Source organism: Archocentrus centrarchus, chromosome 3 (assembly GCF_007364275.1).
Source record: "Archocentrus centrarchus isolate MPI-CPG fArcCen1 chromosome 3, fArcCen1, whole genome shotgun sequence".
Classification (NCBI taxonomy): domain Eukaryota; kingdom Metazoa; phylum Chordata; class Actinopteri; order Cichliformes; family Cichlidae; genus Archocentrus; species Archocentrus centrarchus.
In genome coordinates this window covers 19,080,999-19,103,498 of record NC_044348.1, presented here as the reverse complement: position 1 = coordinate 19,103,498, position 22,500 = coordinate 19,080,999, and the positions used below count along the sequence as shown (strand labels likewise).

Here is a 22,500-nt window from a genome sequence, read left to right as displayed (position 1 = left end):
CCTCCCCCTAGCTCTGTCATCACCTCCTTCTGACAAACCTCCTCGAGGCCCTACACTACTCAACAAGAGGATTTTATTCAAATAACTTGCAATCTGCATTCCTTTGCTCCTCTCATAACCCCACAATGTTTTTCTTCTGCTCATCTATGATTTGCTTGCCTGAGCCTCTAACTGGCTGCATAGGGGGATTTCCCAGATGATGCAGTACCAAAGTCTGACGGTACAAGGCAGTATTGTTAATCTGTGTTGGCTATAAACCACTAGAGTTTCACTATTTGTTAGGAATAACTTTGAGCAAGATAAAAGTGATTAGAGTATGCAGCGTAAATGCAAAACAGTAATTAATCAAAACACCTTCTTTGGTTTATTCCATTATTAAACTGTGCTTATCTCTTTGTGCTTGATCGATCAAATTTTCTGCGATTTCAGTTTTAAAGGCTGAGGAGGGTACTTGGAGCACAGTGGTGATAATGACAGTGTAAGGGAGCAGATAATAAGGAAGCGCAGAAGTAGAAAGAAGTAGTCCCTGACTCTCAGACATCAGTGGATCACTGAACAGCAGATGGGCCCAGGGACAGTCATAATTGTTTTTGCTTACTGTTGTGGTCTTATTACTGGACTTGTCCTGCTGCCTGGTTTTGTTGTGTAAAAGGCGAAAGGTCAGCAAAGTGAAGAGTGGGTGTGTGTCAGAGTGAGGTCCCAAAATGTTGTTGGGGCCTTGAACATCACCTTTCTTAGGGATCTGATCCCAGTCGTTCGCTAATTTATTTATATCTTTTATTTTTTCTGTTGTATGCATGTGAGTGTTTGACTTTTATGTCTGCTTTCTCTGACAATCTACCCTTTGAGTATTCTGCTTTTGCACTTCTGTCAAAGCACATTGTTATACTTTATTCCCGTAGCACAAGGTGCTATAGGAATTATTATTATTATTATTATTAGTAGTAGTAGTTCATAATTGTTATATTATGAAAGGAGAAAAATTTGTATATTTGTCTTAAAAGAATAATTGTATAATTCTTCTGGTGTAGAAAAAATATCGATGGTTTTTTTACCTCTAGCTTTCATTCAATGTATCCAGAAAAGAAATAATTTAGAAACAGCAAATAATGCATCCTAAATTCTAAATAACATTGAAAAATCATTGGCAATTGCAGTATTAACTCCCCCTGTTACTATATGTAAATACTACATCTTGCTGCAAAAGAAGTTTTATACAGTCTTTACTGCAACTATATTAAATACTATACATTAAAATAATAAATAATAATAATATAATAAATTATTATTATTATTATTATTATTATTATTATTATTATTATTATTATTATTATTATTATTATTGTTATTATTATTATTATTCATGTGTAAGTTAATTACCAGAAGTCAACTTTTAAAAAATAATATTTCCACAAAAGTGATCATGGAAAGTTTATCGTATGTCGTTTGGCTAATGGATTTTTGAGGTTTTGCTCACAGGTGATACATGAAGGAGCAGGATTATCGGGCTGATGCACGCCCCCTGTAAACTGTGGATATCCTGTGCACGGTCACTACTTTGACGCATGGGCAGCTACTGAAGGAATGTGTGCTCTCTGTAAAATGATTACAGGGGGCTGACAGGGGGTGGAGGTTTCCTTTGGGGTGTCGAAGCGGGTCCCATGAATTGAGGATGGCGCTGTGTACAGTGTGCGCGAGTTAGCAGCCAAAGTTACCGTACATGGCGCAGGCAGGAAAGTTTGCAGGAGAGGCGGACAGTGATTCCAAGTTCTTCTGTCATACTCACGGATGTCGAGTGCAATAATGTGGACTACAGACTTCAAATAACAAGGACTACTGTGATGTTTTATGGATGTTTTGAGGGAATTCCTGGTTGTCCTTAAAAAAACATAACAGTTAACGGTTTTCTGCTGTCGCCGCACGTTGTCGTTTCAATGGACTATCGCCTATCTTATCACTCAGTGAGTAACTTGAACAGAAATTGATTGCATGAGTTCTCTGACTTGGAGACAAGTGTTCATCACGAATATGACTGAGTTGTTGACGTTATGCCATGTAGCTTAGCCTTACAAAACAATGAACTCCCCCCGTGACCAGGAATTGGCACCCTTATCTCGGAAACACCGACTCATGGCTACAGCTATGGCCGGTGAAGACAGCCCATTGCCCGGTAACACTTCCAGGACTGATCGGAATGGATTGGGGGGACTTGTTCACTGTTTTATATGTGGAAGCGGAGTTACACTAGGGAAGGAATTAAGGTTGCAAGTGACATATCAAAAAGAGAGAATCCCCTTTTTTCCGTTTCTGCAAAACCAGGAGCCAGCCCCGGGTGCGTGTGAAGTGAGCCCAGATGGTCATGTACTGGTGTGCGCCGTATGCCACTGCTTTCTAACGGAGCAGTGGAACTCCTTCGAGCGGAGCAGGACACCCATTGAGAAACGCATGTACTGGCTGAAACGTCCGTACCAGTGCGACTCTCGTCGGGTCCCACAGGAGTGGAACATCTCTTATGACCTGGAGAGGAGGATCAGTGTCAGTAGCCAGAACTACGACGGGGGCGCAGAGTCAGATTTCTCTTCTTTTTCAGAAAACGAGAACATATCAGATCAGGAGATGGATTTTGCCGACAGAGTCGGTGTGGGCAAAGACAAGTTTGTAAGAGCATCTGGAAAATCGCCGAGAGAAAGCTGCAGGAAAAACAATGGTGTCGGTATTAAAAACAGCCCAGATACACAGCGGGCTATACGTTACCCGGTGGGTGTTTATAGGGCGCAGGGATCGCCAAAAGCGGAGAGTGTACTGACGGCGAGGCGCAGTACTAAAATTATGAATAATATCTGTCGGTCACCAGAATCTCTGGCAAAATCCCAGGAGAGATTCCCTCAGCGATGCTATGACAGCTCTCCCTCTGTCACACCTGTGCAAGACAACGGGGTCATTATGCGCAACAGGCGATGGCTGGAGGAGGAGTATGTCAGACATGTGGAGCCGCATCAGATTCAGCGTGTTGCTGACAGCAGCTATGCTCCTTCCAAGCACCCATCGCTGCTGTACCAGGGAAAAGGCGAGGATAACTCAAACACTTCTGCGTCTTCTGCTGGCACCGCTGCTGTCATCTCTAAATGTAACATGGCTCTTCCCAGGGATAATAACTCTGACAACTCTGAAGATGAGATTAACATTACAAGCGATGATGACAGGGACATGTATGATCGCAAAACAGACCGGACAGCTCAACTTAGACCTGCCATAGATCAGCCACGCCACGCTGCAAACTCCAGTCCAGAAGAGTGTGTGTGCTACATCTGTGGCGCTGGGCTCAGACATGATGGGTGTTTTAAAGTCAGTGTTCAGAAACAAGAGAGGGCACAGGGTGAGCCCTTCTTTCCCTTCCTATGGCTTCATTCCCCACCCCATAATGCAGTACCTATTAGTCCAGCAGGTACAACTTTTGTCTGTGGCAGTTGCCATACTTCTCTCTTGCAGCAGTGGCAGAGCTTTCAGCTGGCTGATGTGCCTGTCCTTCAGCGTTTGTATGTAGTCCCCCTCAACCAGACCACCACTGAACTTCATCCTTCCCAGTTTCATCAGCATGAGGGAAAATCCTCAGGGCCCATGGAATGCATACCTGAACCTAAGGCTTCCCGTGAGGCCTGCTTCCTCTGTGGTCAGGAGTGCAGAGGAGAAATGAGAGTAGCATATGCACAGGCAGGTGTTGGCAAATCCCGCGGTGTGATGTACTTTCCTTTCATCAATATGTTGCCTTGCCCCCCTAATGCACGGGGGGTGAGGAATGGCCGTGTGCACTGCTGTCCACAGTGCCATTTTATTCTGGAGGAGATCTGGAGTGCGTATCGACTTAGCCTCAGTGAAGACCTCATCACCTCTGTCAGCTCTTTCCTTGTCAGGTACCATGCTGCCATGTCCATCGATGTGTCTGGATCAGCCCACCCTCAGACAGGGGTGGCCTCACATCCCAGCACCTCCGTGTCAGTGTGTTACCTGTGTGGCGTTGAGCTGTGTGCAGGGGGAGAATACCAGCTACATGTCAACCCACCTGGTCGTTGTGGTGAGAGGGAGCCTTTCTTCCCATTTCTCACGGTCCATCCTCCTGCACCCCGTGCCAAACCAGTTGATGCCACAGGTCTGGTGTCAGCCTGTAAGCTTTGCTACCATGACCTGCATACTCAGTGGGCCCAGCATGAGAGCAAAGGTCTAGGTCAGCCCACCCCTTCTACCTCTAGCTCATCCAGTGCCAACCCCCAACCACCCAGCTCCCCCTGGGCACGCCAGTACAGCTGTGAAGCTTTTGTGTGTTTCTTCTGCAGGCAGGAGCAGCGCAGGCAAGGTAGGCTGTGCGCTGTTACTGTGGCCAGACTACCTGTGTTCGTATATGCACCTCGCAGCGCACGCATGCTCCTTGTGGATGATGGTAGAAGGTTGGTGATTGGCTCATGTAAGGAATGTAAGGCAATGGTGCAGGTGGGACAGAGCATGCAGCAGGACAGGGCTAGGCTGGAGCCTGGAGCCTCAGACGGGGAGAGGAAAGAACAAGCATCAACGTCGCCACAGACTGGACATAAGGTAAGAACAAAACAGCTGCCTGATGAGAGATGGTGTAGTCATATTCTTTATTTTTTTCTGTTGTTTTTTTAATTCCACTCAAGATTTTCAAGATTTGTTCAAATGACAATGGAATAGGAAAAAGTGCAGTGGGTGTGCAAGGATTTGGTCTGTCAGTGCAGACTGTGTTGACCCCTGAATCCAATTTAAAGGAGTGATTAAGAAATAATCATGTTTAAATGCATTTAGTACAAAGATGTACTCTGCTTTGGGAACAACAGTAGTTTTGTGTGAATGGAGACAAGACACACTGTAGTCTTTTCCATCAAAACTCACTTATGTAAAAACCAGAAGAAAATGATGGCGACTGGAATTACAAGGCTTTTTTTTTTTTATTTGAGAAAGCATGACTGAGTGGGTCTCACCTGAACAGTTCATTTTGATTTGAGCCCACCCAGGAGCATTTTGAAGAAATGTTAGTTTAAAGCAAGTCTTTTGGGGCAATGATGCAGAAAATTCTCGAGATATATGAAAAAAGAAAAGCCAACAAATCTTATTAGGTTTCTGTTTCTGTTTCTTTATGTATGTCCCTAATTTCCTTTAGTCATCGTCATCATCTTTAATTGGATTACCAGTTTATCACCAATAGTAATTCATACAATTAAAGTTAAATCATTCTTCTAGTAGTCTGTTTAGATAATGAAAATAATTCAGCATGAGGTGAAGAAAGCCTTCTTAACAGTACATCTTTCTCTGAAGAGAGATCATTTCATCATTACATACTTTTTTTTTTTTGCTTTTTTCCTGCTTTTTTTTGTGTTTTTTGTCTTGTTTCCACACTTCTGTTTCATTTTTCTTCAAGTCCTCTTCCAATAATACACATGCAATCTGCTGTTATAAAGTTGATCGCAGAACTCTGTTTTACAAGATAATCAGTAGTAAAGTTTCTGACCATGTCCACTGGCAGTTCAATCAAAGCTAGAGATATGTTAATGAAGAAGTGAGGAGCTGGCTCTATGGACAGATCTGTCTTGCAAACAAGCTCTGACAGTCTGGCCACACAGGACACATGAAGAACATCTATGGATGCTATTCACGCTCCGCAACCTCGGCATGTTGCACACTCCCAGCAGTTGTTTGGAGCTGTCTAATTTCTCCCTCTTCTCCTTAAAGAAGAGTTAGGGATATTGTTGAAAAAAAAAAAAATTCTGCTGTCCTTCATTAGCTCAAAGTCACATGCAAATGCATACCTAAATTTTGAGTCACTTGCTGTAAAGAGAGAGATGTGTCATGGATAGCCCAGATGATGCTTGGAAAATCTTGCCATGGTTAGCTGAAATCTGGAGCTCAGACATGTGTCTGTAGAAATATGTTATTAACAGCTCAGTTGTTTAAATGAGGGGGAAAAAAAAATCTTTTTGGATTGTATTGGTAAACACTTAAATCTGGGGTGATGAAGTTGTACTCCATGTTCCTTACTTGATTTTGCTATTACAATCTCTAAATTGAAGTCTTTATTATCTGTCTAAACATTCACATGTGAGCTAGATGAGCTCATAGCAGTCATCTGAGATGGGACACTCCAGATATATTTAGTGTGACATAGTGTAATCATGGGACAGGGTTTTCTCTTCACCAAGGTTAGTGGATCATAAGGTGGGTTACATGAGAACAGTGGCAGCATGGGCAGCGCATTTTGGACTAAGATGTATGCAGGTGGCATAGCCAGTTTTGGCCTGAGTGAGGCAGTGACCTCATGGCTGAGAAAGTGCCAGTGTTTCTGTGGGGAACGGGCGGCGCAAGAGGGCTGTGGGGGGAACAGGTGCTTTGTCCTCTAGTGTCATACTGTATGCTCGAGAGGATCTGTCATCACTGGGATTTGGGCTGTCAGGAGGGAGTGCCCATCTGGTTCTCCTTAGTGCTGTGTGTTGGGTAAAGGGGGCTGTGTAAATATAAACACAGTCCTACATTTTTCTATTCTATTCTATTCTATTTATAATCTGAAGTGTCACATGGTTGGAATATGTCTTCTTGTTTTGCTAGACACAAATTAGCTGATGAAATGAGATCTACCATGTTGCATACAGACATACTGGCAAATATAAGTGATGTTATAATGCTCTGTGTTGTGCTACTGTGTGTTTAATTAGTATGTTGGACATGACCTTTGACAGGTCCAACATGTTAACCTTTGACAGGTGCATAAATATAGACTTCCAGCCTGCAGCTGGGCAGGGGCAGCTGGTCAGCAGACCTTCCACTTGCACTCAGTGAAACAGATGTCGACTGATTTACGGTTTGCAAATGGTATACAGCTTAATGCAGTGGGTTGGGAAATCCCTGGACAAATATTTTATTCTAATTTTCAAAATTTGAATTTTAGACTGAATGGAAGTATATAACCCCTGTATAACAAACAGATATTTAAAAAAAAACAACTTTTTTCCCAGTGTTATTGCACAACTATTTTATTTATTTATTTTCTACACTTAGCTGGCGGTGTATTAGGCAAAAAACAAAATGAAACTCATTCTAATTCAACAGTCCTACAATGAATTCTACCTTCAAGAAGGTCATAATGTTTAGTTTGAATTAGACTCTTTTAGATGAGTGTTTCTTCAGCTCTCGGGTCATTTGGGGGGGGATGTAGTTTGTGTGGCTGTTAAAGTGTGCTCTGCTACAGTGTACGATTATTTTGTCCACCCTAAAGGGTAGGCTTAAAAAACCCCAGAAACACTTCACTGTACGAGACCCCACAGCACCAAGGCAGTGTGTTTCCAGCTGCGTGTTAAAAATCAGCAAAGCTTTATTTTCATCAACAATTCTGCTCTTTTTCTCCAAACATACCTTTGGTGATTGGGGCCAAAGGGCACAATTTTAAACGCATCTGTTTGCAGATCTGTTTCTAAACCGAATTAGGCTTAGACCACTTTTCTTACTTCCATATTAGTTAAGTGCCAACAAGTTAGTTAAGTTCTGAAACTTTACAAGTAGAAGGGTGCCCAAATTATTGCACATGCCACATTTGCTGTTGATTTTTCTTTTCTTTTTCTTTTTTTTACATTCACTAAAGTTTAAAAAAAAATATAACAGTGCATGCATATATGAAGGATGGTCACATTATATCCAACAGGAGTTTGAGAAGTTTGCATAGCAAAACAGGTGACAGGTTGAAGGCAGAATGATTGGGTTTTTTCTCTATAGCCTGCCAGCTCCTTGATGTGACTGACCGAAAGTTATCTGCTCATTTCATCATTCCACTGCATGGCAAAGACAGCAAACATGCTGCCAGAATGTCATAAAGTACTTAGTCAGTTAAACGTTACACTGATAAATTCTGCATGATAATATGTAGATCTAACACCAATGAAGCTTTTTGTGTGAGTGTAGCCACACACTTGCTGTTTATATTTGAATTGCAGAGTGCCAGAGGCTGTTTTGAGCGGATTGTTATTGGTGAACATCTCCAAGTATAGAGACGGGTTTTACGTTATTTAGTTGTTTTGTGTGTATGCAGTAGTGTGGTATTTAATGTGTTTGTGATTTCTCTAAGGATATGCGGAAGTAGATGGAAGGAAGGATGGATGGATGGATGGATGATTTCTCTTTGGTTTATTGCATGTTTGCATATTGTGTGCTTATGTGTGTTTGGTAATAAAAGATCAACCTTGTGCTCGCTGTCACAGTAAAAACACATTGGCATCTTGACAGCGTCGCCAGGGAAGATTTATAGCTTAAAGAAAGAAGTGAATTCAATGTCAAATTTAGATGTGGTGTTGAAAAAAGGGGAGAAAGAGATGAATGTGGATGAATAATTGGAAATATTTGGAAAAAAAAGAAGAATTGGAGGCTGAGAGAAGGTGAGGGGGTTAATAGGATTTAAATTCCACCCAGAAGAAAATTGGAGAAAAAGGATTCTTCATTTATCATGAAAGGAAATACTACAGCATACTGTCTATTAAAATAATTCATTTCAGGCATGTCAGGTTTTCTTGTCTTAACATATGATGTGAGCTGTCCTTTTGCTTGCCCGTGTGTAAAAATGTTTATTCAAATTATTCACATTGCGTGGATTGTGTAATGTTTCTGCAGCTGTGGTTCTGTCTGACGGACAGACTTGCGTTTCACAGGGAATCCTCCGGGATTTGAGGGGCTTAATTTCAAAGCTGCTGGAGGTGGGTTCTGATTTAGCTCTGAAAGCTTTAATCACTCTCTTCCCGCTAGCCTCACTCAGTGCTGCATTCTTGCCCATATCTGACCGGACAGATCAGATCATACATGGAGTAGATGAGATGGAGGTGTTCCAGTGTTTTATGTCTTCCCTTTTATGTCTCAACCTTGCGAAGACAAACCTATACACAGTTGAGAGCAAATGTTTGTGAACTTTTTGGAATTACATGGATTTCTGCATTGATTGCTCAAAAATGTGTTTTGACCTCCATCCAAATCACAATTTTAGACCGGTTATAGGCTCATTTTGTGAGTATCCATTCAGAAATCCTGTCTCCCATTTTTTTTTTTTTTTGCTTTAGCTTTTAATATATGCTGTCACTCGTTAGCCTAATGTTGCAATTACTTTAGCAAACCCCGATTATAGTCATTTAGACTTCGATTATTGTTATTGAGAAAACTGAATGCAAATTATTTCTTTCATGATTTCATGTTGACCTGACACTCAGAGGAGAAGAAGAAGCCTTTTCATGTGACTGGAATTGTTTTTATGTGATTTGATTTAAGTTCAGGAAATGCAACGAGACAGAAAGAAAGCAGTGCTCCTGCAGAGGCTCAAAATACTTTAAATCAGTTAAGAATCTGTGTGTTACAATCCTGCTGGGAACCTTCAGAGAGATCAGCAGTAAAGATGAGAGGTATGACGCTAATTTGTCATTTCTGTTGATCATATGCATTAAAGTGTAGGCTGGCAGCCCCACTGGATCAGTGTATCAAATGGGATTACAGCAGTTCCCAAGCAGATTATTTAAAAGATGAACCAGTCAATTGCCAAAAAGTAAAGGAGAGTGAGTGAATCAAGGAACACAAGATCCTCCTCCTCACTAACAGTACAAGTGTGAGGGAATAAGAGCATGGCTCTTCTGATTTTAGTTTTTTTTTTTTTTTTTGAGTAAAACTATTTTGATGCTGTTGGGAGAGATGTTTATATTTCTGATCTTAAAATTTCAGCATTATATGAGCCTTTATAATTCAGATTAGTGCTTTTGTTAAGTGCAAATCATGGCAGACATTTTCCCTGTTTATATATGCAGTACACTCAGGGTTGGTCACTGTTAAGGTCAAGATTAGATTAGATAAAACTTTATTAATCCCTTTAGGAAGATTCCAACAGGGGAATTAAAGTTCCATTAGCAGCTTTTACAGGTAACAAGAATAGGCACACAAACACAGCAGAAATCACAATAAACAAACATATGAATAAATAATAAAACAGACAAGTATTTTTTTTTTGTTGTGTTGTGCTCGGGCTCAGGCTGCTGCTCCTCCCCTCCCTCTGTCCTCCTGTTACCACCACCACCCTCCACACACACCCCAAAAAAGAGGAGCTGTACAGTCGGATGGCGTGAGGGACAAAGGAGTTTCTTAGTCTGTTAGTCCTACACTTGGGAAGGAGCAGTCTGTCACTGAACAGGGTCCTCTGGTTGCTGATGACTGTGCACAGAGGGTGACTGGCATCATCCATAATGTCCAGTAGTTTGTCCATAGTCCTCTTCTCTGCCACTTTCACCAGAGAGTCCAGTTTCAGGTTGACCACAGGGCCGGCCCGCCTGATCAGTTTGTCCAGCTTGGATGTGTCCTTCCTGGATGTGCCCCCCCCCCCCCCCCCCCCCCCCCCCCAGCACACCAGACTGTAGAACAGGACACTTGCTATGACGGACTGATAAAACATCTCCAAGAGTTTCCTGCAGATGTTAAAAGACCACAGCCTCCGCAGGAAGTACAACCTGCTCTGTCCCTTCCTGTACAGATGTTCTGTGTTGCATGTCCAGTCCAGCTTGCTGTCTAACCACAGTCCAAGGTACTTGCAGGAGTCTACAGCCTCCACCTCAACTCCCTCAATAAGACCTTGGTCTGGACTTCCTAAAGTCAGTGACCGGCTCCTTGGTCTTTGAAGTGTTGAGCTGCAGGTGGTTCCTGTGTCACCAGACAGCAAAGTCCCTCACCAGGAACCTATACTCCTCCTCTCTGTCATCCCTGATACGCCCCACAATGGCTGTGTCATCAGCAAACTTCTGGATGTGACACAGCTCAGAGTTGTAGCAGAAGTGTGCAGTGTACAGGGTGAAGAGAAGAGGAGCCAGCACCAGTCTAATTAGCTTTCTTAGTGATTCAGAGTTTAAAATCATGCTTGTTTATAGGGTCTTTGTGCAGGCCCTCAGTTTACCCTCTGTATGAAACAATTTTATTGTCAATGAAACGTAAATGTTTAAAAATGAATCGTCAATTGTACTTATCAAAACTAACGCCTGTGAAAACCAAGTCAGCAGAGTGGGTGTACAGTGTCAGTGTAAGTGTGTGTGTGTGTATGTCAGGTATGTGGGGATGTTGCTTCTGGTTCATTGTTCTGCATATCTCGATCGTTTTGGCCTTTTAGTCCGTGGAGTGTACATGGTCATGGTAATGTCATGCACGTGTTTATAAAAAGATGCATTTCAAGTTGTATTTGTGTTAATAGCTTTATAAATTATTATAGCCAAATGTCAATCAACAAAATGTGCCCCTACGGATATTTTTGTTAAAGCCTTAAATATGTTTTAGAGCAGCTTAAAGGAGAAAGCTGCTGATTTTACTCATCAGAATCTGTTTTTAAATCACAGGAAGTACAGAGTGTACCATAAATCCTTCATAACTCCAGAGGAATAAGTTGCCTCGAGTGATGCGACTGTTAGCTTTGTTTAAAAAGTGAGAATATGTGATTAAATACTTGTGATTGTTTCTGGTTAGCTTGTTTTTTGTCTCCCAGCTAAGTAAGAAATGTGTGGATTCTGTAGAATTCTGGCACCCGTGTTGGATTATTTATTTATTTATGCCAGTGTGTTTGTTTTTGAATTTTTTTTAGACCTGTCCAGATATGTGCATTTTATCTGTTTGTCATCAACAACTTCTGTACTTTTTAGCACACTGAATGCTGGCATGGTGTGGTAATGTTTAATAGTGGTTAGGCTGTAAAGGCAATCATGCTGTGCCAGACTTGAATATGGGCACTTTACAGTAGTAAACCTGGTTTGACTGTGGTAATTATAGAGGACAGTGCAGTGCAACTATAGCTCAGCCATCTCTACCAGCTGCGTTCTAATCATGACATACATTCACCCACAGTCGCAGACTTACACTTACATCTACATAAAGAGTAGTCTTTCACATCATTTACATACCGAACAGCTGCAAGCGTCTGTGTGTGTGTGTGTGTGTGTGTGTGTGTGTGTGTGTGTGTGTGTGTGTGTGTGTGTGTGTGTGTGTGTGTGTGTGTGTGTGTGTGTGTGTGCGCACGTGTGTCTACCAGGTGGTTGGGAGCAATGGCAGGTGTTCACTCTCGTGCTGGCAAACGCAGCTGGATTGTGCCACAGCTGTGTGTGTGTGTGTGTGTGTGTGTGTGTGTGTGTGTGTGTGTGTGTGTGTGTGTGTGTGTGTGTGTGTGTGTGTGTGTGTGCGCCTGCATGTGTGCGTGTGTGGTTTGCACCTGGATGCAACTGGAGTGTATGGCAGCACAGTAGCTAATAGCAGACCTATTTCCTTGCCAGACATTTAACATGTAACTTGTGCTCTCAGTTGACTGGATATTATTCATTGCTATTAAGTGCTAGTCATTAGTCTTGCTCTTTTAGACCTCCCAAGTGTTGGTGAAGGTCTGCCTATGTGTGATTTTTCATTCTTTGGCTCTTCCCCTTCATTTCCCACTCTGCTCTTGCCTTGTTGCCCTGCTGATATTTTTAATGGGGTGAAGAGAGGGACGAGTCAACCTTACCCCGCTGTCAGGACAACTGGAGGTGTCAGCCGGAGTCTAAAGAGTGAACTAAATATACTACACACCCTCTTCCCCTCCACTCAGTAAACAGGGGCTCTGACTCCTGGCTCTGACCAACCAGTTGCCAGATTGCTTCACCTCCTTCTGTCAGCCAACCAAAGAAGAGATAAAGATTAACATTACTGGTGATCTTCTGGGAGCTTATTTTGGCTGAAGATGACATTCCCTTCTTAGATTACTCCCTCCTCCTCTAAGCATCCCCAAGTGCTGGCTGTGACCTCCTTTACCAGCACCCCCACACATGACGCTCAGCCACCTGGTCTTGCACATACTCAGCTTGTCCTGCCAGCTTCTGGACAGCTGGGAAGAAGGAGACAGAGAGGGAGTTTTGGACTGAGCCTCCCATGAAGCTATAAAGACTTGCATGTCTGGAAGAATGCAGACTATATAGACTAGCCCTGCCACATTTAGCATTATCTGATCTCTACACTGTACATCACTGTACACTGTACAACTCCATGTTGAAGTGACCATGCAGTGGTGGTACTTTGTTGATGTAATACAGTTTTAGCTACTGCCTGTTTGAAAAGCTGGCTGAGGAACATGGCAACTTTTGACCTTTGATTTGGATTGTGATTCAGTTACTGTAGGTATCCAGAGCATCATGCAAACAAGGAAAGGTGATGTAAACTTCCACATACCTTTACTTAACATGCCGTTAAGTGGACAGTCAGAGAGACACGAACACATATGCATGGACACACAAACATAGTCAGTCAGGAGACATTGTGAATAGTTTCCATGGGTGAATTTTCCCCACACTGACGTGACCAGTCTATGAGTCAGAAATAAACTGATACAGTTTCTGCATCTGTCTGGCAGATACCACAGACACTTCCAGAAGGCTTGTCATTATTTATTTGTTACATTTTGCCCGCGATCTCTTTCTAGTATGCCATTGGCACTGTTGAAATGTTATTAAAATAAACTTTAGCACAAAATTAAGGAAATTTGTTTGTTTGATCATTTCTTTGTTGCAACAATGCTTCTTGGCAATAAATATTATACCGTTGGAAAGCCTGTTTATTTCCCCTTAAATGGTGCCACATTTGTAAGGAAAATGCATTTGTGGGTTGAGCAGCAGAGTTGAGTATGTGGGTTGCGCCCATGAAAAACTTGCCAAATCATAAGTAACAGCTTATTCTTCTACTGAGTCTTGTTTGGTGTCTTTTATTGGATTGGATGATTCAAGCCTGAAGAAACAAGACATATTGGCAATTTAACAATTTATTCATTTAACAAACAGAGGTCTCAGTAGCATGTGGAAGAACCACACACAGACATAACAGCCTGGCAGCTTCTCCTTTTCCTGGTCACCAGCTTGGTCACACATTGCTATGGGATGACATCCCATACTTCAACCAGCAATCACCCAATCCAATAAATGACACCAAACGAGAGGCAATAGCAGAATAAGCTGGCAATGGCCGAGAACATTTGGCCACAACCCACAACCCACTACTCAACTCTGCTGCTCAGCCCACAAATGCATTTTCCAACAGTATACGAAATTTCCTTACTTTTTATGCTAAGTTGAGATTTCATGCAGCTGTTTACCGCTGCTGGTTATGTCTATGACTTATTGAACGCATACCTATCCTAATCCAAGGCTGTGAGGCTAGATATTATTACATGCAACCTGCCAGCTTGGTAAGTGGTATTTCCCACATGGTCAAGAGTTGTGTGCAGTGTGGAGTAATGTGCTAGTCATGGTTAATGTGCAGCGCTTACCCTCAAGGCCACAGAGAAGTAGCCAGAGTGGCAAGCCACCAAAGCAGATTTGAGCTGTCAAATGATCTGAAAACCTCTTTGTGTACAGCCGCACCATTGCAGACTTTTGTCAGGATTTATTGGCAATGTTATAGAGCCAAAATATTTCTTATGAGGAGCCATAACATAGACTACTGGAAAAGATGACAAGTATTATGTTAGAGAAACCTGCACGCATAAGCATTATGGAGGGAAGGGTATGATGTGGAAACCAGCATCCTCAGATATCCTCTTTCCTAAAAGGCTTAAGTTGTTATGAAAACTCACAGAGGCAGAAGGGTATTAGATGTATTCATGTCCCCCTCTTCTACAGGGGGCTATAAAAATAGCACTTGGCTCAAGTTGGGTGTCAGAGGTTGTCTTCTTTCTCTATTTTCTTTCATCTTGTTCTTCCAGCTGTGTCCTCTGTCCATTTCTCATCTTCTCTCCCCATCCCCTTCACCTCATTCATCTACTTTCTTTCTCAACACCCCCCCTTTCCTCTTTTCCCCCCTTTCTCCACTACCCCCCACCCCCACCCCACCCCCGTCCTCCTCTTCATCTCTCCCTGTGGTATTAGCAGGGCCACATGTTGCTCACTTCTCCTGGTGGTGTGAGCCCCATGGCAGGCCCTGGCTCCAGGCTGACGCGTTACTCTGTGTGTATGTGTGTGTGTGTGTGTGTCTGTGTGGATGAGAGGGAGGACTGTAATGTGTTTCTGCATGCCTAACAGTGAGTGTGTGTGTGTGAGAGTGTGTGTGTGTGTGTGTGTGCGTGCGTGCGTGCATGTGTGTTTGTGTGTGTGTGTGTGTGTGTGTGTGTGTGTGTGTGTGTGTGTGTGTGTGTGAGAGAGAGAGAGAGAAGCTGCTAACACAGTAACCTGATAGTGGTGTGGCTGAGCAGTACAGAGCGGAGCAGTGCTGTGATTTATCCCGCGGGCCCAGCAGATGGCTGCAACAGGAGTTTGTTTAAGTTTGCTTCAGAGCCGGGCAAGCAGCCAGGAGCATAGAGAAAGCTTGCCAGAAAAATGTTCACTGACTCTGGATGCCTAACCACACCACTCCCCCTCTCCCTTCTGCCTTCCCCCCCTAACCCCTCTCGGCTCCCTCAGTCCAACACACACACACACACACACACACAGACACACACACACATGCTCTTGCAGACTTTCTGTCGCTACTCTTCTTTTACCCCACTCTAATTTCTCTCTTTCCTCCCATCTGTTTCACACACATGCTTACATACATATGCACATTTACACACATACACACACACACACACACACACACACACTCTATTTTGTGCGTGCTTCTGTGCTCTTTTGGCAGCATCCTTGGTGCAGACATGATCTCACACTTCAGGAGGGGGCATTCAAGACTGAAAAGGTGTCCATTCTGGAGGTGATCTTCTGAACACAACCACATGACTGAAACTTTTCCTCTAGAAGACAGATGGATCTTTGGGGCATAAACTCCAACAGAGGTGCATCTGCACAAGTATACCACGCTTTGATGATTTATGAAGTCCAGTTGGATTTCTTTTTTTTTTTTTTGTACTTCCCTGCGTGGGCTTTTCTTTTGTTTTTCTCATTCAAGCTCTTTGTCTTTGTTTGCTAAGGTGATGACAAGTTCTCTCACATCACTTCAGGTCACCAAAGTGATAAGTCCTGACCTCCCCCCTCCACACGTCAGCCAAACTTCTTCTTCTTTATCTGTCTCTGGTCCTTTACTTGTCTTTTCCTCTTTTGAATATACTTCTTTTAGACAGTTTAGTAACAAAACTTTGTGTTCATTATGACTAAATCAGATGAAGCAGCAGATTTCAATCAGACAAACAGACACTTGTTATTGAATGAGCATTTTTTTTTTTTGGAGTGAATTAGTGTGCAAGGCTGGGAAATTTCTAAGCTTTTCAAACTTGGAATCAGCACTTATGTACTGGAGGGCTTTGTTTTTTTTTTTTTGTTTATTATTTTTTTAATCCAAGTCCTTGTATGGAAGCCAGTATTGCAATGTGTTCATCCAAGATCCTGAGACATGTTAGACCGTTTTTCTGGGAAAATAAAAACATTATTAATTGGCCTCCTATGTGCTCTGTATCAGTTTATAAGTGTCTTATTTAGTGTAATTCAGTATGATTGAATTACATGTGTGTTCTTTTTGCTTATGTGTGCACACACTGTATGCATACTGCCTTTGTTTCTTAGTTGGGCTAAAAAATCAGAATTATTTCTTTTCGCAACATTATTCTATATTTTTATATTTTAAAAAGAGAGATTTAAAAACATTTTTTTTTCACAGAAAAGTTATTATTTTTATTCTATCCTTTTCTCCCAGACCAACATTTTATGGAAAGAGGCTTCTTCTTCCCATTTTCAGACTTATTAATTGACCTTATCTTTACATCCACATGATGTAAAGATGATGATGAACTGAAGTGTTTCTGTTGTGTTTGTTGCGTCCTCGTATGGTCTGTAACCTGTAACCTTCTACAGTTCGGTGAGAGTATGAAGGAAGTGGCTATTGAAGTAATGCATACACATAAACTGTGGGGGAGGGGGGCAGCCTTGTGAGTGTATAAGTATGAGTAATGTGTATATGTATGTATGACTAATTGTGTGAAGCTGTCAGGGTCATTGTGATTTGGCTTCGAACTTTATTTCCTCTAAACATAAGTCATTCTTACTGCCGGCCTTCAGGTCAGACACACAGCTGAATGCTGTCTGAGCTGAGTAAGCCTGCAGAGTTTGCTAAGGATAACAATCATATGTTTGCTTTCCTGGAGGTGTTATCTATATGCAGAACAGTTGTGAGTTTTCTTGTATTATCGGTTTCATTGTCGGTACAAAATTATGCAGAACTATGAAGTCCTCTGCTATGAAAGAGGATAATTAATATGACCAAATGCCAGGAGATCCACTAATATTTAAAAAAAAAAAAAGAGGTACAATGACTCTGCAGCTTTTATGCTTTACTCAAACAAGACAAAGGTTTACAAAGGTTTTTAAGAATTGGCCGAATTGTATGTTTTTTTTTTTCAAATTACAACAGAACAACATGCAGCTGTGAACAGAGGAATCAATTTAATATGCTATTAGATTAAATTATTTTAAAATGAAATGATGCTTAAACTACAAACTGTCTTGCAATGGGACACCAGCTGTACCAACAATGAGTTCTCAGAGCACACGCATCTTTGGTACAGTTTCATGAGCGTGCGATCGTGAGATGAAGAAGAGTCATGAGGAGTCAAGTCAAAGCAACATGAACAGTGCTTTCTAGTTGTGACAAACAGATTAGCATACTGAGATGTGTGATAACACACTGGTACACAAATGGACTCACTGATGTCATCTATAAGTTAAACAAAATAAGGGGGAAAAAAAAATGTGACTACATATTGGTGCTTTTAAGTGCTGCTGCAACCGGCGCTTAATATTTGTTGTGATGCTTGGTGAAACCTCTGTGTGCTATTTCCACTCTGCTATTGCAGGCATTTTGAAAATGCCTGCAATAGCAAAAAAAAAAAAAAAGAAACACTGTGGACAAGCCATATCAAGCAGAAAGGACAAAAAGAGGAGAAGGGTAATAAAGATCAAAGTCTTTACGTGCACCGTATCTGCCAGCAGCTGTGCTTCTTGATATTCTCAGAGGAGAGGAAGGTCACTGTAGGTCACAGGTCAGATAGCTTTGCAACTTGCTAATAAATATTTATCTGTTAAGATTACAGTCACCTGACACAGATGTGCCTCTGCCACACTCTTATTTGCGCTTGTGTCCATTTATTGCCGTCATGTGCTATATATTTTAAAATCCGTGTTGTAGCTTGGATATTACACATACTGATGGAGAAGTTATTTATTATTTAGTTATTCTAATATTTTATTCTAATTTTAAATCATTAGGCGAGTTCCAGTGTATAAAATAGCAATTTGGCACGGACTGATACCAACATTTTCTTATATTTCTTTCTTTTTAATTAAAATAATCATCTGCTTCTATCCAGTACGCTGTGGGGGCTGGGGGTGCAGAAAGAGGAACACTGGATTGCCCATAGATCCCCCTCCAAACACATGACTGAAATATACAAACACAGTGCAATGTAAGCAAAAAAAGTTTTTAAGTGAATTTGGTATCTTTTAAAGACAGTTTATTTTATTATTCATGTCCAGACTGTTTTGTGCATATAACATTCTGTGTTGGATCCGGACCAGGTGGGCTTTTCTGCGGGCCAGTTGTTGTCCACCTGTTGGTTTGCCTGATGAGAGCAGTAAGCACAACAATTTCTACAGACCAGAGCCTCAGACAGACTGACGCTAGTTGAACAGTGATCAGATGCTGTTTGACTTCAGCTCAATGTGAAACATGTGTCCTCAGTGCTGGACTCAGTGCAGGCCTTGGATGAGCTCCCACGATGCACAGCTCCACAGGTGTCAGAGTTGTCCAGAGTTGCACATAAGGTCTAGTCCAGACATGCAGAAGTTTTTTTTTTGTTTTTTTTTAGCCTGAGGTTTTCCTTCTTTGTTCTCAAAATGGTCCTCCTTTACACAAGCACAAAACAAAATTAAAGCATGCTGTTAAGAGCAAGACGTAACCCTAATCCCAAAGCCATGTTGGCCAATGAGAAGCAGTAAATAACAGATTAAAACTTGCCCTGTCTGTATGTATACACTGCAAACAGTTTGAATTTTCCAAAAGCTCTGTTTTCAATGAATTTTAACTGTGTGTGAAAAAAAAAAGATGAAAACAAAAGTATAAGACTGCATTAAAAAAAAATAATAAAAAATTCTATTGTAAGTGTGGGCAAGGTCTAAGGTTGTGATTGTGTCTAAAAAACAATATGAACTTTTGTGTTTATGTTCACAACCGTGAGAGCATCTTGAGTGCTGGAACATCTTGAGTATCTGTCAGTCCAGATCAAAGCTGCCTCTGTTGTTTTCCTGTACTTGGCTGAGTAAGTGTGCCTGGATTCGGAGCTGCTTTTATGGAGTGTTGCTGAGCCGGTCAGCGGTCTGAGCCTACATGCATGGCTGTGGTCCTGTTGGATCTCTGTGATAGGCTGTTAAAACGGACTGACAATAATCCCGCTTTACAAGCTGCTATACATCAACCATTAGACCTGCTGCAACCGTGGGAACTCAGACATATGTGTTTGTGTGTGTGTGTGGGTTTGAGTCATTGACTAGTGGGTATCTGTGTGGAGCAGAAACATGGGCCTGCTGCTGAATGATAAGGCCTGCTGACCTTGTAACCTCAAACTCGCTGTGACGAGGTCATATCGAATTACACCTAGCCAAATGTTCCCCGTCTGGGAGCTTTAAAACAGGAAGGTCTAACCCCTGGAACAGAAACCTTTTCTAACCCACTGATGGATGGTCGTCTTCTCCTCAACCTTATGTCCAATAAACACAGACAAATGGACAAACAGGGCACACCACCATGAGCCCACAGCAGAGGACTTGTGATATGATGCTAATCTTTTCCTTGTGATAGCAATACAGGTTCTGTTTAACTTTAGATAGGCAAAAAAAAAGATTGAAAATTGGCTGATGCTGCATATTTATTCACTGCATGATGAGGTGCTTCCTGTTTTATAGTGGGACACTGGCAGCACTTAGCACTAATATATTACACCAGCCAGAAAAGGTGAGTTTGCTCGTTTTATAATTTGTTACAGTGCTGTGAAAGCTGTGTGGCACAACCAAACTGCAATTACATTAATTTATTGTGAAGAAATTAAGCGCATGTTTGTAGTTGCCCACATCAAAGAATAGGTTAGACATGAAGGCAATGGTTTGGCAAGTGTCTATCAGCAGGACAGTACAATCATATTTGTGCAGTTAAATTAATATCACATTTTACAAGTGTGTAAATCTCCTTAATTTGTTTTGTGCCCAATTTTCATTAATCATTTGGGGGGGTGGGGGAATGGAGGATTTTCTGTGTGTGTGTGTTTGTGTGTGTGTGTGTGGGGGCATTCTGTGAGGGTCTGCCCTTGATTGGGTCATTTTTTTGTGTGAGGGCAGAATGATGTCAACTTGACCTCAGTGGATGACAGAGAGCTAGGAGGCTGGTGGCTGTGCAGTACAGTGAGTGTGTAATTGCATAATCATTTCTCATATTCAGATTTGTGTGTTAAATTAAATTACTCAACACTTGTGTTGTTCCTTTTGAAAGTCACTACTTTGTTCCCTTCATCGCTTTTTCTCTGCTGCTTTCTGATTACTTCTGGATAATTTTGCCCTTCACTTTGATAACGATTTTCTTTTTGCACTCCATGAAGTGGCAGGAGCTTGCTTACACCTCCACCCAAGCTGCCAGGACTCTTCAGTCTCACTCTGGATCACTGCATCCTTTGTTTTTCCCTCCTTCATTTTCATTCTAAACTCTAAATCTTCCTCCCTCCACCTCCTCATTCTTCACCTCCTCTGTCTCCCTTTCAGTGCAGTGCAAGCCAATCTTTTCTGGCGCCGATGCCGTGTCTTTATTTTCCCTTGGAGGAGTCAGATTTATTGGTCCACTGTTTATTTTTATAACTAATTTTAGCTTTTCATTACTTATGTATCAGCATTAGCAGAGTTTCTTTTTTACTTTCAGTGGTAAAGCATAGTCAGTGTGAACTACTCTGTAGGTGAACTGGTATAAATTTTGTGTTTATACTTGTTTGAGTGTGTGTATTTATGCGGCCTTATGTGTGTGGGTGTGCATGTGTTAGTGCATGATTCAAGCACAGATGTTCTCAAAGGCTCCAGTTTTTAGGCAGTAGTTCTCCCTCTTCCCTCAGAGAAAAAAAAGGAAGTGTCTAATAAAAGGCGGGTGTATGAAGCAGAATGAGTCATGCAGACCCGCACAGAAAGAGAGAGAGTCGGCTTCCATCGATCTCTCAGAGCTTGTGAGAGAGAGTGAGTGAATGAGTGAGAGAGCAAGGCAGGAAGCAGGGAGGGAGGCTGTGCCAAGCTGGAGCTGAATTCCTGCCAAGAGTCTACTTGTTTGCTCGTCTGGCTGGAGCCAGAGGCTGACCTTATTAGCTAGGAGGGCAGCCTTCTTATTAAAACACATCTGGCGCTCAGGGAGCCCAAATAGTCCTCATATTGTCTTCCTGCTTGCTCCTGACCTTGCGTTACCTAGCAGGAATGCTGACAAGGGCTTCACGCATCTGTTGAGAGTTTCACCAGGGTCTTTCTCCCCCTCCTTCCCTCTCTCCTCCCCTCCTTTCCACCCTCGCTGTCTTTGCTGGCGCCTGCACGGTAGCTCTGTGGGACCTGTTTTTCTTCCTCCCCCCCTTTTTCCTCTTCCATCCCACCCCTTTCCACACACCACCCCTCAACACCACCACTACTCTTCAGCATAACGTCCGAGTACCCCCCACGGAGAAACTTTTTTCTTTTTTTCCCCCCAAACTCTGCCAGGTTGCTGTGTTGATACAATTATTCCTGTGTGTATTTGTTTTATGAGGGGCTGTAACCTGGTCCTGTTTAAATAGCTCTTTGCTGATTATCTTAAAGTGTGGATGGTGCTGGGTCCTGGGGCTCCAAGCTAGTCTGTTTTGAGCGAGAGGCTTTTTTTATGGTATGCAGAGTCCCGTGCAAGAGAGAAGGTACAAAGACACTGAAACTTTTACTGTACAGGAACCAGATCCCAGCAGGCTGGTCACTTGAAGTTTGAATACTGTGAAGAAAGACTCACTTTTCACCACACACACACACACACACACACACACACACACACACACACACACACACATACACACACACACACAGACTTGCATAGAAAACTTGAAGTCAAAGCATACACTTTCATTTTTTTTTTTTTGTGGCTGTGTTCATTGTGGGGACTCAGAGTTGCTGATCCTTACAGCGAAGGTGAGCGTAGAGTGTTGCTCACTGACCTGTGAATGAAACCTGTAAATGTATCATTACTGCACTTGTAAGTAACTGTAAGCTGCTGCAGATGGAAGTGAAGAGGTGCACTTGGCACTCCAGTGTTACAGTCAATGATGCTTTCCCCTCCTAATTTACTCTCCAATATGAATTCACTTTGACTTGTTCAGCTCTGTATAGTGTGTCTGTTGTTTTGTCTAGTGCCTGTATTTTTCATCTCGTTGTGTCTTTATAGCAGCATCAACTCTTATGCTGATGTCCACCCCAT

General features: G+C 42.2%; 1 protein-coding gene across 1 annotated transcript in view; it reads left to right on the top strand.

Moving 5' to 3' along the window:
- Positions 1-3,107: 3,107 nt before the first annotated feature.
- gse1b (Gse1 coiled-coil protein b) overlaps positions 3,108-22,500 on the top strand; it is a 162,099-nt gene continuing 142,706 nt past the window's right edge. The window contains exon 1 of the mRNA XM_030719498.1: positions 3,108-4,587. Within this exon, the coding sequence (XP_030575358.1) occupies positions 3,133-4,587 (1,455 nt within the window). The 5' untranslated portion in view covers positions 3,108-3,132. The remainder of the gene's footprint in view (positions 4,588-22,500) is intronic.